At 45.4% G+C, this 14,615-nt stretch overlaps 1 protein-coding gene and 1 pseudogene across 3 annotated transcripts in view; one reads left to right on the top strand and one right to left on the bottom strand.

Annotated features, from left to right (window-relative positions):
* The window catches only part of POU6F1 (POU class 6 homeobox 1), a 14,433-nt gene extending 10,539 nt beyond the window's left edge, over nt 1–3,894 (bottom strand). For both annotated transcript variants that reach the window (XM_081248956.1, XM_081248957.1), the window contains exons 1-2: nt 3,819–3,894; nt 2,077–2,272 (exon numbers count right to left, since the gene is read on the bottom strand). In XM_081248956.1, coding sequence (XP_081105082.1) covers nt 2,077–2,272; nt 3,819–3,866 — 244 coding nt within the window. In that variant the 5' untranslated portion in view covers nt 3,867–3,894. The remainder of the gene's footprint in view (nt 1–2,076; nt 2,273–3,818) is intronic.
* A 1,495-nt stretch (nt 3,895–5,389) lies between these two features.
* Nucleotides 5,390–7,936, top strand: LOC308625735 (swi5-dependent recombination DNA repair protein 1 homolog; annotated as a pseudogene). The gene is made up of 3 exons: nt 5,390–5,574; nt 7,195–7,429; nt 7,531–7,936. The product of its transcript is annotated as a swi5-dependent recombination DNA repair protein 1 homolog (transcript).
* Nucleotides 7,937–14,615: the final 6,679 nt, after the last annotated feature.

The following is a 14,615-nucleotide window of genomic DNA, read 5'->3' as shown; positions in this document are numbered from 1 at the left end:
GGGTTTTTGTAGCTTCCTGCTAGACTGCTTTTCAGGAAGACTGAACCAATTTACAGCACCATCAACAATGCACCTGTTTCTCCACAGCACCACCCAATTTAGGTTTATCACTGTTTATTTATTTTTCTGGCTTAATAGGCATAGGTGGTACCTCATAGCCAATTACTTTTTCTCTCATTGATAGCAAGATTTTGTATTTTTCCGTGTGATGACTTCCTCCTACGTAAACAATTGGCTTCTCTTCAAAAGGAATTTGGGTGGACTACACCTCAAAGAAAAATAAAATTAAAGGGCCATTCAAAGCAGCACTGTTTATGACAGTAAAAAATCAGACAGTTTGATAATAGCCAAAACCAGAATCAGATGAGTGAATCTGTCAATAAAGGACGTGGAATATGAAATAATATGGTGGTCTTAAGTGTCATGCTACTTAGCCCGCCCTCAGGGGCCACACCTATAAACATGTGTACGTGTGACAAGGTTTGGGTAATAATTTGGAGTGACACAAATCACTAGATTCTTTTTTCATCTTGAAAGTTTCCTATTACTTAGTTTTATTTGGTTTTAAGAGGAAACACTTCTCAATACTGCATACACAGAAACGTTCCATCAAAGCCACAGTTTAAGCTGGCAGCTCCTTAGGAGGTACCATCAACATACCTCCCTTCCCTGCTTGACAATGACTGAAATTCCTTTATAAAGAAGACTTTGGTGAAAAGCTTAAGTATACAAACCTCTGGAAGAAGATGCACACTACCGTGAACACTCATACTAAGGTGTAAATAATTGATCTCTGATCAGTTCCTGAGAGCAGGTTTTGGATAAGGAGCAGGATTAAGGCGCCACAAGAAATGAGATATGGAAGATGGATGAAAGGGTAAAAAAGGAAGTTAAGGCACTGTGGATAAACCTGGAAAGAAGTGGAAAGGGTGGCCGAGATGGAGAATCCTTGTCTTCCCTGCCTGCCCACCAGGGCACTGGCCCATGGGAGCAGGTGATGGCTCATCCTGGCCTCAACAAGGAAGCAGAACATTTCCAGGCTAGGGGAAAATGGTCACGTCTCTTGTCATTCCTTTACTCAAAAGGAGAAAAGAGAACACGGGTTACTAGGGTCCCAAATGGATCTGCACACTGATTTGCGAGTAGAACGAGGGAGGTGAGATCTGGCAGGGGTTTTGTTAAAGAATTGCCTGTTCTCTTTGCTCTCTTCTTGTCTCCTCCTCTTGGCCCACACCCTCTCCCCCAACCACATCTCCAATCTAGGGAAGGGGTGAAGTTCAGCAGAAAGCAAGGGGAGATGAATCGTGGCTTTCTGGGGGAATTGGCAAGGGAGGCCCCAAGCTTCCTGCAAAAGGTGTTAATAAGGTGTTAATGAGGGAAGTCAATGAAAGGGTGCCCTGTGCCCAGAGTGCCTAGGACCAGCCCCAGCTTCTAGAACAGCCCAGACTGTCTCACAGCTGTACTGCAGGGTCCTTAAGGGAGACGGTGTGAGTCAATCAGCCATATACATTCCACATGCAGGAGAATCAAACTCATGCCCTGAAGTCATCTTTGGAGAATAAGAGCACAAATAAGCCCACCAGGCTAGACTCACGCCAGCCCAGTCGGGAGTGAGGGGCTGGCATTCTACAAGGCCCTCCCTAACACACACGTCCTTAGTCCAAGGTGGGTATGATGGCCTCCCATCCCCAACTCCTGGCACCGCTCAGCTCCACCACAAAAGGTACTGATTTGGAAGGGCCGTCAGGATCCTGAAGGCTTAGTCCTCTCCGCCTTGAGCTTGAGGGTCTGGTTTAGACCTGGGAGCCCTCTCTGAGGTTAATTCAATTCCCTCACCCTGACCCATCCCAGTTTAGGTCTGTAAGTGACTGAAACCAGAACTAAAGTTCCAGGGATGAGGAGTGGCCTAGGAGCTGACCAACAGTACAGACTGTGAGCAGAGGCTGTCCAGTGGACAGGAAGACAGTGAGACCCTAAAGCCACCTAGCCCCCTCCGGCTTCATGCTGGCTCTCCAGGGGGAACACAGGAGGGGACTCAGGTGGAGCAATGCCACATGGGAGCAGGTAGCCTCATACCAGTTGCCTCTGCAGAGGAGTCTGGGTTGTCTGGCCCAGCTTCACCAGCAGCTTCACCGGCTTTGGTGGGGCCTCCGCTCTGGGAGCCCTCGGCGGCCACACCTTCCAGTGCTTTGCCCTCCTCCTCAGCAGGGATCTGGGCATCCACTCCAACCTCCAGAACTCGGATGGTCTCATGGCCTGACATCACGATGACCTGCAAACAGAGGACGGGGACACTGCTGGGGGGAGGGGCAGATCAGCCCTGGGGAACCAGAGCTCTGGGTATGGCTGAGGGAGAGAGGAGAGAGCATGTCAGGATGCAGACCTCCTGTCTCAAGGACTGTGTGCTCTGTGAGAATTCCAGAGCCTGGAGCAGACTGCAGCTCCCTGATTCCAGGGAAGGAGGTACTAGGAGAAAGTAGGGCCTGGTGACAGGGAGAAGGGCCTGACACAAGCTAGGAAAAGTCCCACAGAGCCAGGCCACTTGGGGACATTTCCATTTGTTTCCTCTCTTGGATTCAGTGCAGGGAGTGGTAAATGGCCTCTCCCACAGCCTTGCAAGGTTGTCTTCTCGGCTGCTAGGATATTGGAGTGTGATTACGATGGCCCCTAACACCATAGCCACAGCTTAAGCTGGGACAAGAAGCAAACCCCTCTTCACGTCCCTCGAGTTATTATAGGAGTGGAAAATGAATGCTCCACAATACTGGGTAACTTTTTAAGCTCATGGTTCCTTTATTTCCAAAACTCTGGGGTACGGGCCAAGATTTCCCTCCAAGCCAACTTCCTGAAGTGAGGGTCAGGAATCCTGAAGACGTGGCCTCTCGCTGGCCCTCCTGGACTGGAGCTTTGTACCCTGTGGGCCTGCAGCTCCAGTGTGCCTTCTGCTGTGGGTGTGCTCCGACCTGGAGGGGAGCCCCCATGCCCAGCAATGCAGGCAGTCCCTGGGCCTCCTCGGAACACTGGGTCCCCTTTCCTGCTCAAAGAGCCAGCACTCAGCGCTTTACCTCCAGCACTGACATGCTTCCAACTGGGCCACTCAAGAGTCAGGGACACCCGGTACATTAAAAAGCTCTGTGTCAGGCCTTCCCTGCGCTCTGCCTAGGCCTGAAGACACTCCCACAACACGCTCCTTAGGCCTGAAAACTGGATCCAGCCAGAGACTGCTGGAAAAAAGCAACACTGTGACCCATCAGGGGAGTATGAGTGCAATAACCCCACAAGCAGTTCCCTTTCTGACTCAAGCTTGACCTATGAAGGACTTTACTCCCATCTCATTTTAAGAGATGTTAGTTAATCTTTTTTCTCCTTTTAAAAATTACATAAGTCGGAAATTCCCTGGTGTCTCATTGCCAGGGGCCTGGGTTCGATCCCTGGTTAGGGAACTAAGATTCCATAAGCCACGCTCTCAAAAGAAAAAAAAAATTACATAAGTAATAAAAGGTCATTGTAAGAAAAATTAGAAAATGATATATAAGCAAGAAAAAAAATTAATTCCCTGATATCCAAATCTTTCCCCATGTTAACTTATATGTATTTTCACATTTTAATTTCACTTTTTAAAGTCACAGCTTAAGTCCCCAAACCCAGCCCCTGAGAAATCCTAGCTGGCAACTACATCTGGATAGGTAAAGTGACGATCTGGACTGGTGTTTCTGGTAAGAAACAGACAACGAGGGGCTCTATGGAGTTTTCCTCCTTGCCCACACCCCTTGGGCCATTATCCTCACTCCCCCACCTCATCCTGCCCCAGAAGATACCTGCTCATTGACAGTCAGAGATGAGTCTGGCCCGGCTCCAGGATCCATGGTCACTTGTCAGGGTGGGGTGGGGCTGGCCCACACCTACACATCCTGCAGGGTGAGATGGGACGGGAAAAGCAAAGGCTGATGCGACATAGTACTAAAATTTCCATGCCATCTCAAAAAGTCAGAAGTAGAATGGAAGAAAGAGAGAGAAGCTAAGGTCTCCCAGGTATGTGTAGAAGTAAAGGAAATAGGATTCTAAGGATTTTAAAACTAAAGTGTCTCACTTCCTACAGCATCCTAGGAGAACCTACACTCAGGAGGAGCGAGGGTGACGAGAGGAAAGAGGGGGCCAGGCATCTTTCCCTGGGAGTTCCCCAGTCCAGTGGGAAAGAGCAGACCCAGTAGAACCCAAGGTGACTTTGACCCAGATTCTCAGAACCAGACACAAGTAAGGAGCACACTGCGTATCAGAGCATGTCTCAGGGGAGGGGTCTGAGTGGACTTCCTGGAAGAGATGGTAAAGATAGGAATAAATTAAAATAGTTGTCTCAAACTAATGTGTCTGATTATCACCTGGAACGCATTAAAAATGCAGGACCCCCCAACTCCGATTTCCCCAGACCAAACATCCCCAGAGTCTGATTTAGTAGGTGGGTGCCCCAAAATCAGCACTCAGGGGATTCTGTGGCAGTGGTCCAAGAACCATACTGGCCTTTAACATGGGAGGCAGGACAACATCCCAGATGGTGCAGCAGCTGCCACATGCAGTGAGACAGAGTGAAACAAGCCCTTGTGAGAAACAGGTGGTCTTGCTGGAGCCACAAACCACAGTCACAAGAAACAGAGGTAATAAAGGGGACAACTAGTTTTAGACACTTATAGAGAAAAGAGTAAATTAACCTCTATTCTGAGTGCCCACTGTGCTAAGCATTTTATGGAACACTCATTCACATTATTACTCATGCCAGCTGGGGGATGGGAGCATTAGATTCACCATGTTATGGATGAGGACACTAAGCTCGGAGAAGTGTTCTGGATTCCTCACCTTTCTCTTCCTCTTCCTCTTCTACCCCAGGGTCCGCTTCGTTTGTTTTCCTTTTCCTTTTTTTTTTTTTTTTTGTTATTCTATTAATTGAGGTAAAATTCACATAACAACAAATTTACCATTTTAACCATTTTAAAGTGTACGACTCAATGGAATTCAGTACATTTACAATGTTGTGCAACGATCACCACTATTTAGTTCCAGAACATTTTCATCATCCAAAAGGAAATCCCATACCCATTAGCAGTCACTCCCTTTCCCTGCCAATCCCCAGCCCCTGGCAACCACAAATCTGCTTTGTCTCTGTGGATTTGCCTATTCCCAATATTTCATATAAATGGAATCATACAATATGAGGCCTTTTTGTGTCTGGCTTCTTTTACTTTGCAGAATGTTTTCAAGGTTCATCTGTGATGCGGCATGTATCAGTGCTTCATTCCTTTTCACAGAAAAGAACTGTGAAAAAATTCCATTGTATGGGCTCTCGCACTCTCTGGGGAAGGCGGAAGCACAGGTAAACCAAGATTTCATTTCCAAGATGGAAAGTCCATCAGACTCAGCTGTGACTTTACCCAGCGCTCCATAGGTCTGTGCCAATCCATCACCTCCCCGCAAGAATAGTTCAAGAAAACAATCTGTGAGTGCAACACCTAGAGAACAATTAAGGAAAACAAGATCTTCATTTAATTCCCATAATTAAATGGCGTGGTAAAGTGTCTTAAAGTCAAGAATGAAAAAAACAATCATTTTGGGGCTTCCCTGGTGGCGCAGTGGTTGAGAGTCCGCCTGCCGATGCAGGGGACACGGGTTCGTGCCCCGGTCCAGGAGGATCCCACATGCCGCGGAGCGGCTGGGCCTGTGAGCCATGGCCGCTGAGCCTGCGCGTTCGGAGCCTGTGCTCCGCGGCGGGAGAGGCCGCGGCAGTGAGAGGCCCGCGTACCACAAAAAAAAACACAATCATTTTGACCCACCTCCTAGAGTAATGGAAATAAAACCAAAAATAAACAAATGGGGCCTAATGAAACTTAAAAGCTTTTGCACAGAAAAGGAAACTATAAACAAGACGAAAAGACAACCCTCAGAATGGGAGAAAATATTTGCAAATGAATCAAGGGACAAAGGATTAATCTCCAAAATATATAAACAGCCCATGCAGCTCAATATTAAAAAAACAAACAAGCCAATCAAAAAACAGGCAGAAGACCTAAATAGACATTTCTCCAAAGAAGACATACAGATGGCCAAGAGGCACATGAAAAGCTGCTCAACATCACTAATTATTAGAGAAATGCAAATCAAAACTACAATGAGGTATTACCTCACACTGGTTAGAATGGGCATCACCAGAAAATCTACAAAAAACAAATGCTGGAGAGGGTATGAAGAAAAGGGAACCCTCTTGCACTGTTGGTGGGAATGTAAATTTACACAGCCACTATGGAGAAGAGTATTAAGGTTCCTTAAAAAACTAAAAATAGGGCTTCCCTTGTGGCACAGTGGTTAAGAATCTGCCTGCCAATGCAGGGGACAGAGGTTCGAGCCCTGGTCCGGGAAGATCTCACACGCCTTGGAGCAACTAAGCCCGTGCACCACAACTACCAAAGCCCACGTGCCTAGAGCCTGTGCTCCGCAACAAGAGAAGCCACCGCTATGAGAAGCCCACGCACTGCAAAGAAGAGTAGCCCTGCTCGCCACAACTAGAGAAAGCCTGTGCGCAGCAACAAAGACCCAATGCAGCCAAAAATAAAATAAATAAATTTTAAAAAGAGTTCCACTATAAAAGAAAAAAAAACCTAAAAATAGAATTACCATATGACCCAGCAATCCCACTACTGGGCATATACCCAGAGAAAACCATAATTCAAAAAGACACATACACCCCAATGTTCATTGCAGCGCTATTTACAATAGCCAGGTCATGGAAGCAACCTAAATGCCCATTGACTGATGAATGGATATAGAAGATGTGGTACATATATACAATGGAATATTACTCAGCCATAAAAAGGAACGAAATTGGGTCATTTGTAGAGACGTGGATGGACTTAGAGACTGTCATACAGAGTGAAGTAAGTCAGAAAGAGAAAAACAAATATCGTATATTAACGCATATATGTGGAACATAGAAAAATGGTACAGATTAACTGGTTTGCGGGGCAGAAATAGAGACACAGATGTAGAGAACAAACATATGGACACCAAGGGGGGAAAGTGTGAGTGTGGGGGGTGGTGGTGGTGGGATGAACTGGGAGATTGGGATTGACATGATACACTAATATGTATAAAATGGATGACTAGTAAGAACCTGCTGTATAAAAATAAATAAATAAATTTAAAAATCAGATCTTTTCAGAGAAGCCAGCATCTTTAGCAGAAGAAAACTGGAATTTCAAGAAATTTTTAAACACATAGTGAGGTAGAAGAAAATACACATTTGAAAAATACTTTTAAGAATATCGATGCAGGGGCTTCCCTGGTGGCGCAGTGGTTGAGAGTCTGCCTGCCGATGCAGGGGACACGGGTTCGTGCCCCGGTCCGGGAAGATCCCACATGCCGCGGAGCGGCTGGGCCCGTGAGCCATGGCCGATAGGCCTGCGCGTCCGGAGCCTGTGCTCCGCAACGGGAGAGGCCACAACAGTGAGAGGCCTACGTACCACAAAAAAAAAAAAAAAAAAAAAGAATATCGATGCAAGTGAATCTAAATCACTGGATACTGGGTCACGCAGAGGTCTCCAAAATGATTTTGTGAATGAGAATTCTTCCCAAACAAGGATTAAATGAAGAAAAAGCAAAATCGGTGGAGATTCAGGAGAAAGAAGACCTTCTTCACAGGCTAAAACTAGTCAAAATGTATCACTCAAAGAATGACCTGTCCCAGTTACAGCTGTTAATAAGGAAGTGAAGAAGTTGTAGGCAGATGTTGCTCTGTGAGCTGCAATCAACTATGTCTGAAGAGAACAAGAAACTGAGCCTCGCCCATCTGATAGATCACTATGTGTAAGATGATAAATTGCTACGCTCTAACAGAAATGAAGAAGAATTCGTAAGAGTTTCATTCATAATTTTTTCTCCAGAGTATCTTTGAGAATGACAACATAATAAAAAAGATGCTTATATATTTTGAAGAGAAGGTATCAACCACTAGAGCTTAGAGAAAGGTATGCTGATGAAAGCCAATTTAGGAACTCTGTTATTATCTACATATAAACCAAGTTCTAAGATGAAAATTCAGTATTTTGGATAAATTTGCTAAAGGAAACAACATTTAAATAAATATGAAAAATGTTAATAATGATTAAAAAATAATTTGGACAATCCTGGAAGTAGTTTTAATACATTGTTTTGTTTATTGTGGTTAAAAAAAAAGTTTTATTGTAAATGTTAAAAAACAGTCCAACCTGGTGAATGTCTAAACCAAAATGGGTCTAAAAATGCCTGCCTCGGGCTTCCCTGGTGGCGCAGTGGTTGAGGGTCCTCTTTCCGATTCAGGGGACACGGGTTCGTGCCCTGGTTCGGGAGCATCCCACATGCCGCGGAGCGGCTGGGCCCGTGAGCCATGGCCGCTGAGCCTGCGCGTCTGGAGCCTGTGCTCCGCAACGGGAGAGGCCACAACAGTGAGAGGCCCGCGTACCGCACAAAAAAAAAAAAAAAAAAAAAAAAAAATCCTACCTCTCTCATTTTATGACCCTTGTTTCCATCCATTTATCACATATTTCCATCTGGATGGTCTAGTAGATAAACTCATATGTCAAAAAAAATTCCAAAATATAGATATGCCATATTTTGTTTATCCACTCATCTGCTGATGGACGTTTGGGTTGCTTCTACCTTTTGGCTACTGTGAATAGGGCATCTATGAATCTTTGTGTACAAGTTTTTGTTGCAACACCTGTTTTCAATTTTGGGGTATATACCTAGGAGTGCAATTACTGGCTCACCCTAGGGGTTTTAGGGTTTTCACCCCAATGACTGTGGTAAATAGCACATCTGGATGGCCTCCTTTGAGCTCATGATGCCATGCAGTGTCCACAGCCTGACAGCAGTGAAGAGAGATGATCGACTGTCTGTTTTAAGAGAAGGGGCTCTTATGATCACCCCAGCAGTAGAACTCCAGTACACACATAGATCATGGTTAAAGCTGGGACAGGAAGCAGTGCCCAGACAGAGCCTCCTCCTTTGCTTTTTAATTTTTAATTTATTTTTAGCTGCGTTGGGTCTTCGTTGCTGCGCGCAGGCTTTCTCTAGTTGCAGCGAGCGGGGGTTACTCTTCGTTGCGGTGTGTGGGCTTCTCGTTGCGGTGGCTTCTCTTTTTGCGGAGCATGGGCTCTAGGCGTGCAGGCTTCATTAGTTGTGGCTCGCAGGCTCTAGAGCGCAGACTCACTAGCTGTGGCGCACCGGCTTAGTTGCTCCGTGGCATGTGGGATCTTCTCAGACCAGGGCACGAACCTGTGTCCCCTGCATTGGCAGGCGGATTCTTTTTATTTATTCATTCATTCATTTATTCATTTATTTATTTATGGCTGTGTTGGGTCTTCATTGTTGTGTGCAGGCTTTCTCTAGTTGCGGCCAGTGGGGGCTACTCTTCCTTGCGGTGTGCGGGCTTCATTGTGGGCTACTCTTGTTGTGGAGCACGGGCTCTAGGCGTGCAGGCTTCAGTAGTTGTGACACGCAGGCTTCAGTAGTTGTGGCACACAGGCTCAGTAGTTGTGGCACATGGGCTTAGGTGCTTCATGGCTTGCGGGATCTTCCCAGACCAGGGCTTGAACCCGTGTCCTCTGCATTGGCAGGCAGATTCTTAACCACTGAGCCACCAGGGAAGTCCCCTCCTTTACCTTCTTTCTCCAGTGAGTTGAGTTTGAAAAACACCTGAATCAAACCTGGCAAGGCTAACAGATGGCTCACTTGTCCCTGGGTTTCCTGTGTTAACATCTATAAATGCAGGCAGGGACTTCCCTGGCGGTCCAGTGGTTAAGACTCTGCACTCCCAAGGCACGGGGCACGGGTTCCATCCATGGTCAGGGAACTAAGATCATGCATGCTGCGTGGCTTAGACAGCAACAACAAAAAACTCCAAAAACGCAAAAAACCCACAGGCAACCTCAGCGGGAGAATGAAACTGCAGGTGCTGAGGCATTTGTCCACAACCCAAAAATCCAGAGGTCCAGGGCCATCCACGACTTTCAGTGGCAAGAACTGAGTTAGAGGACACGGTTCTGTTTATCATTCTCCTTTGGGAACTGCTCTGGGCTTATGGCAATCTTCCAAGACAGCCAGGAGGAGCACTGGAAAATCTCAAACAAATCAGAACCCCTAGAACAGCCTGAGATCCTACTAAGAAAAATCCTGAAATGCTTCATCCTTCGTTTATTCAACAAATACTTCAGTGGTTACTATGTGCTGGGTGTTGGGGATTCAGTGGAGGAAAAAACACATTCCCTAGCTTTGTCAAGAAGCCGAGAATCTAATATGGGCATCAAGGAAACAAAAGATAACTACAGTATAGTATGTTTAAGTGTCATGATGGATGAATGGAGGGTGGCAGATGATCCACCCAAGGGATATCTAATGCAGTGTTGTGCGGTCCTTTGCCCCTTGTTCCAGGGTGGCATGTGTTTCAGACATGAAGTTTGGTAGTATATGAAGAATTTTGTGCCACGTAGAGGAAAATGGAATTTGTTGTATGGGATTCAGACTTTTTTTTCTTTTTTAAAATTTATTTATTCATTTATTTTTGGCTGCATTGGGTCTTCGTTGCTGCATGCGGGTTTTCTCTAGTTGCGGCGAGTGGGGGATACTCTTCCTTGTGGTGCACAGCCTTCTCATTGCGGTGGCTTCTCTTGTAGTGGAGCACGGGCTCTAGGCGTGTGAGCTTCAGTAGTTGTGGCTCGTGAGCTCTAGAGCACAGGCTCAGTAGTTGTGGCGCATGGGCCTAGTTGCTCCACGGCATGTGGGATCTTCCCGGATCAGGGCTTGAACCCGTGTCCCCTGCACTAGCAGGCGGATTCTTAACCACTGTGCCACCAGGGCAGTCCTGGGATTCAGACTTTTAACTCAGACTCATTTCTGTGCTTTTAATCACTTTACACTTAATGTGTCTGAGGTTTTCAAGGTGTAAAGTACCTTCTCATTATAATCATTTTTTGTGGTGGAGAGTACTCTGCGTGTATTGAAAGAATGGCTGGTTAAGCTGGAATGAGTTTTTCTGGTATTCACGGGAAAGAAAGTCACATTTGTTATGGGAAATTACCTTTCAAATTTTTGACATAATCCTCTCCAGCAAGGTTGTTTGTTGACATCAGCATCTCCAGCTCTACACCACCTTTATATTTAAATTGTGCACCTACTTACCTCCTGCAGAGCTGCCATCTAAAAAGGCCACAAGGACAGGAAGCAGGAGATTAGTATAGATTGGTAGCTGGGGCTGAGCTGGATCATCCAGACAATGCTCCCAAGATGGTCTCACCCAGTCTGACAATCACCAAGTCTAACTCTCCAGCTTAGACCTCACCTGGGAACTTCATATATCCAACTACCTACTGATTGCTCACATCATCTCCTACTTGACATGTTCAAAACCAAACTCCTGATTTCTACCCCAAACCTGCTCTATCTGCCTGTAGCCTTCCCCATCTCAGCAAATGGCAGCTTCATCCTTCCACAGATGCTCAGGCCCTAAACCTTGCCATCATCCTTGCCTTCTCTCTTACATCTACCTATACATCTAATAGTAGCTCCTTCAAATCATGTTGGCTCTCCCTTCCAGTGCACCCAGAATCCCCCCACTTCTCTTTTTTTTTTTTGTGGTACGCGGGCCCCTCACTGCTGTGGCCTCTCCCGCTGCTGAGCGCAGGCTCCAGAAGCGCAGGCCCAGTGGCCATGGTTCACGGGCCCAGCCGCTCCGCAGCATGTGGGATCCTCCTGGACCGGGGCACGAACCCGCGTCCCCTGCATCACCAGGTGGACTCTCAACCACTGCGCCACCACGGAAGCCCCCCCCACCCTTCTTATCACTACCACCATGGTCCATGCGGATGTAGTACCTGGTGTAAAGAAACATGAGACGACCTCCCCTCCTGCTTGGCAAGCATCGTCTGCCTTGTTCTTAAATCCTCAGTCTCCACGCAGGTTGCTACCTCTTTCAGGTTTTCATTGTCTGATGGATTTTCTGCCTATCCTCCCGCCCTTCTCCATTTCTGGCCCCAGACATAGATTTCCCTTCCCACCTGCTGAAAAATAATCATCATCAATAGTTTATTGGTCCTGGGATAAACCATAATGGAAAGAATATAAAACAGAATGTATATGTGTGTGTAATTGAGTCACTTTGCTGTACAACAGAAATTAACACAACATTGTAAATCAACTATACTTCAATTAAAAAATAAATTTAAAAAATAGTTTATTGGAACCCAGCCCCTTTACACATAGTATTACAGTGAGCACGCTTTGGAGACAGACTTCTGGGTTCACAATCTCAGCTTTGATATTCACTAGCTGTGGGACTCGGGTCAGATGATTTAACCTCTCTGCCTCAGTTTCCTCATCTGTAAAAATGAGAGTAATAACACCTACTTCATAGGGCTATTATGAGAACTGAATAAATTAATGCATGTAAAAAGTTTAGATCCATGCCTGGCACATAGTAAGTGCTCAGAAGATGGTAGCTATTATAAAAATTTACATACATTATCTCATTTAAATTTAGTATAGCAGTTAGGAACCTAGGTTCACCTCTCAGTTTCACCATTTCTTAGCTGTGAGGCCTTGGACAAGGACCTAGCCTCTTCATGCCTCAGTTACCATATTTGAAACGGGGATAGCAAGCATTGTAGTAAATTGTATAAGGGTTCAATAAATGTTAACTATTGTTATTCAGTTTTGACACCAGCCCCATGAGACCGCAGAGCAAACACATAGTGAAGCTTGACCAATTGTGTCACTGTCTGCAGGTGGGCGGATTACTTCTCTGTTTTTTCAGGGGTAAATAATAAGAGAGCTTATCTTGGAATTATCGTACAAAGCACAACTAACAATTAGCTATTACGATCCCCATTTTTATTGATGAGAAAGTTGATGATCAAAGAGAGGTAAGGGCGTAGGCTTAGGAGAAAAACCTAAAACAAATCCCAGCTTGGTCATGAAATAGCTGTGCCATCCTGGGCAAATGATTTAATCTCTTTGAAGTTTAATTTCCTTATCTTTAAAATGCTGATTAAATCGGCAAGACTTGTGGGCTTGTTATGATGATGATATGAGATCTGTAAGTAAGATGGGGAATACCATCATACCCCACATGGTATTCTTACTATGATCCTCATTTTCATCTATAGGAAGATGGAGGTTGAGAGAGGTCAGGTGACTTGCCCAAGGGCACAGAAGAGTTTGTGGCAGATTCAAACTTCAAGGCCACATCCACCTGCTCCAGATTCCTGCCTCCTGACACCACAGTAAGCCTCCATTCAGGAAATGGGAGGAAGGCTGACGGGGTCTGCTCTGGCCCCCAAGGATCAGGACACACTGGAAAATGGAAGCTCTCAGTCCTGCTCCAGACTTAATGTATTAACTTCCCACCCCACACCCTGATTCATGGACAGAGATAAATGACTTGCCAAGCTATAGGTAGACCGGCTAGGCACAAACATGGGCCAGAAGGAAAGGAAAGGGCAAAAGATAGGAAAGTAGTGAACAACCTTATTTCTCCTTTCCCAACCTACCATTTATAATCTTACACATATATAGTCAAACAGTAAAGACTAGTTTAATAGGACACATTTAGATATAGTTTCTGCCTCCATCCCCTTGTGCCCAAACTTGATTCACCCAGGCAGGGGGAAGGGAGGGGGCAAATGAAACGTGAAAAATAACAAGTAGGTATGTTCCCCCTCTAGACTGTAAGGACCAAGAAGGCATATCCACTTATCATCATATCCCAGAGTCTAGTATAATTCCTGGTACACAACAGAGATTAATGAATATGAGCTGAAAACATAAATTATGATATCAGATCATGTCATTTAGCCTGCTCATATTTCCTACCTTCTCCTCAAAACACATAGCCTATTTCAAATTTTGTGCCCTCATTCCCAGTGCTAGGGCTGCTTAAAAACGATTTCAAAGAAGTAGTATTAAGTTCTGGAGAACCCCAGTCACACTCGCCCCTTCCTAACGTGCTGGTCCAGCTCCTCATTCCCAAGCCTTCCGTCATTTGTCTAGTTTCTCCTGAGTCCCACTCCATCTGTGGCCTCACTGACCCTCATTTTGACACAGAAGGAGCTTGGGGTTTAAAGGCAGAAGACCCACATTGAGTACTGCTTCTGTTTCAGATAACCCCTCAAAGCCTCAGTTTCGTTATCTATGAAATGGGGCTAAATTATAGTACCTACCCCATTGGCTATTGTTAAATCGATAACATTTACGGAAGGCTCTTAGAACAGGGCCTGGCACACAGCAAACACTATGTAATTGCTTTAAATTGAAGTAAAGCATGCATATAAAATGTTTTTAATTGTAAAGCGTTATAAAAATGTATAAGATTACTACTATGACTTTATAGTGAGTAAATCTTCGGGAGGGGGGATATGATCTTGTCCCAAGTTCCTTCATAATGCAGAGAATCCTTAGAGAAGCAAATTTCTTCTGACTCATTTCTTAATTGCTAGGTAGTACCTCCAAAAAGAGAATAGCCCATCTCTCTCTCTCGCTCTCTCTCTCTCACACACACACACACAGTATCACTCTATATTATCTTGTTTGTTTTCATATTT

The sequence above is a fragment of the Mesoplodon bidens genome (genome assembly GCF_964165515.1).
Source record: "Mesoplodon bidens genome assembly, chromosome: 11".
Lineage (NCBI taxonomy): Eukaryota > Metazoa > Chordata > Mammalia > Artiodactyla > Ziphiidae > Mesoplodon > Mesoplodon bidens.
Note: the sequence above shows the minus strand (reverse complement) of the source record. Positions and strands in the feature narration are given on the sequence as shown.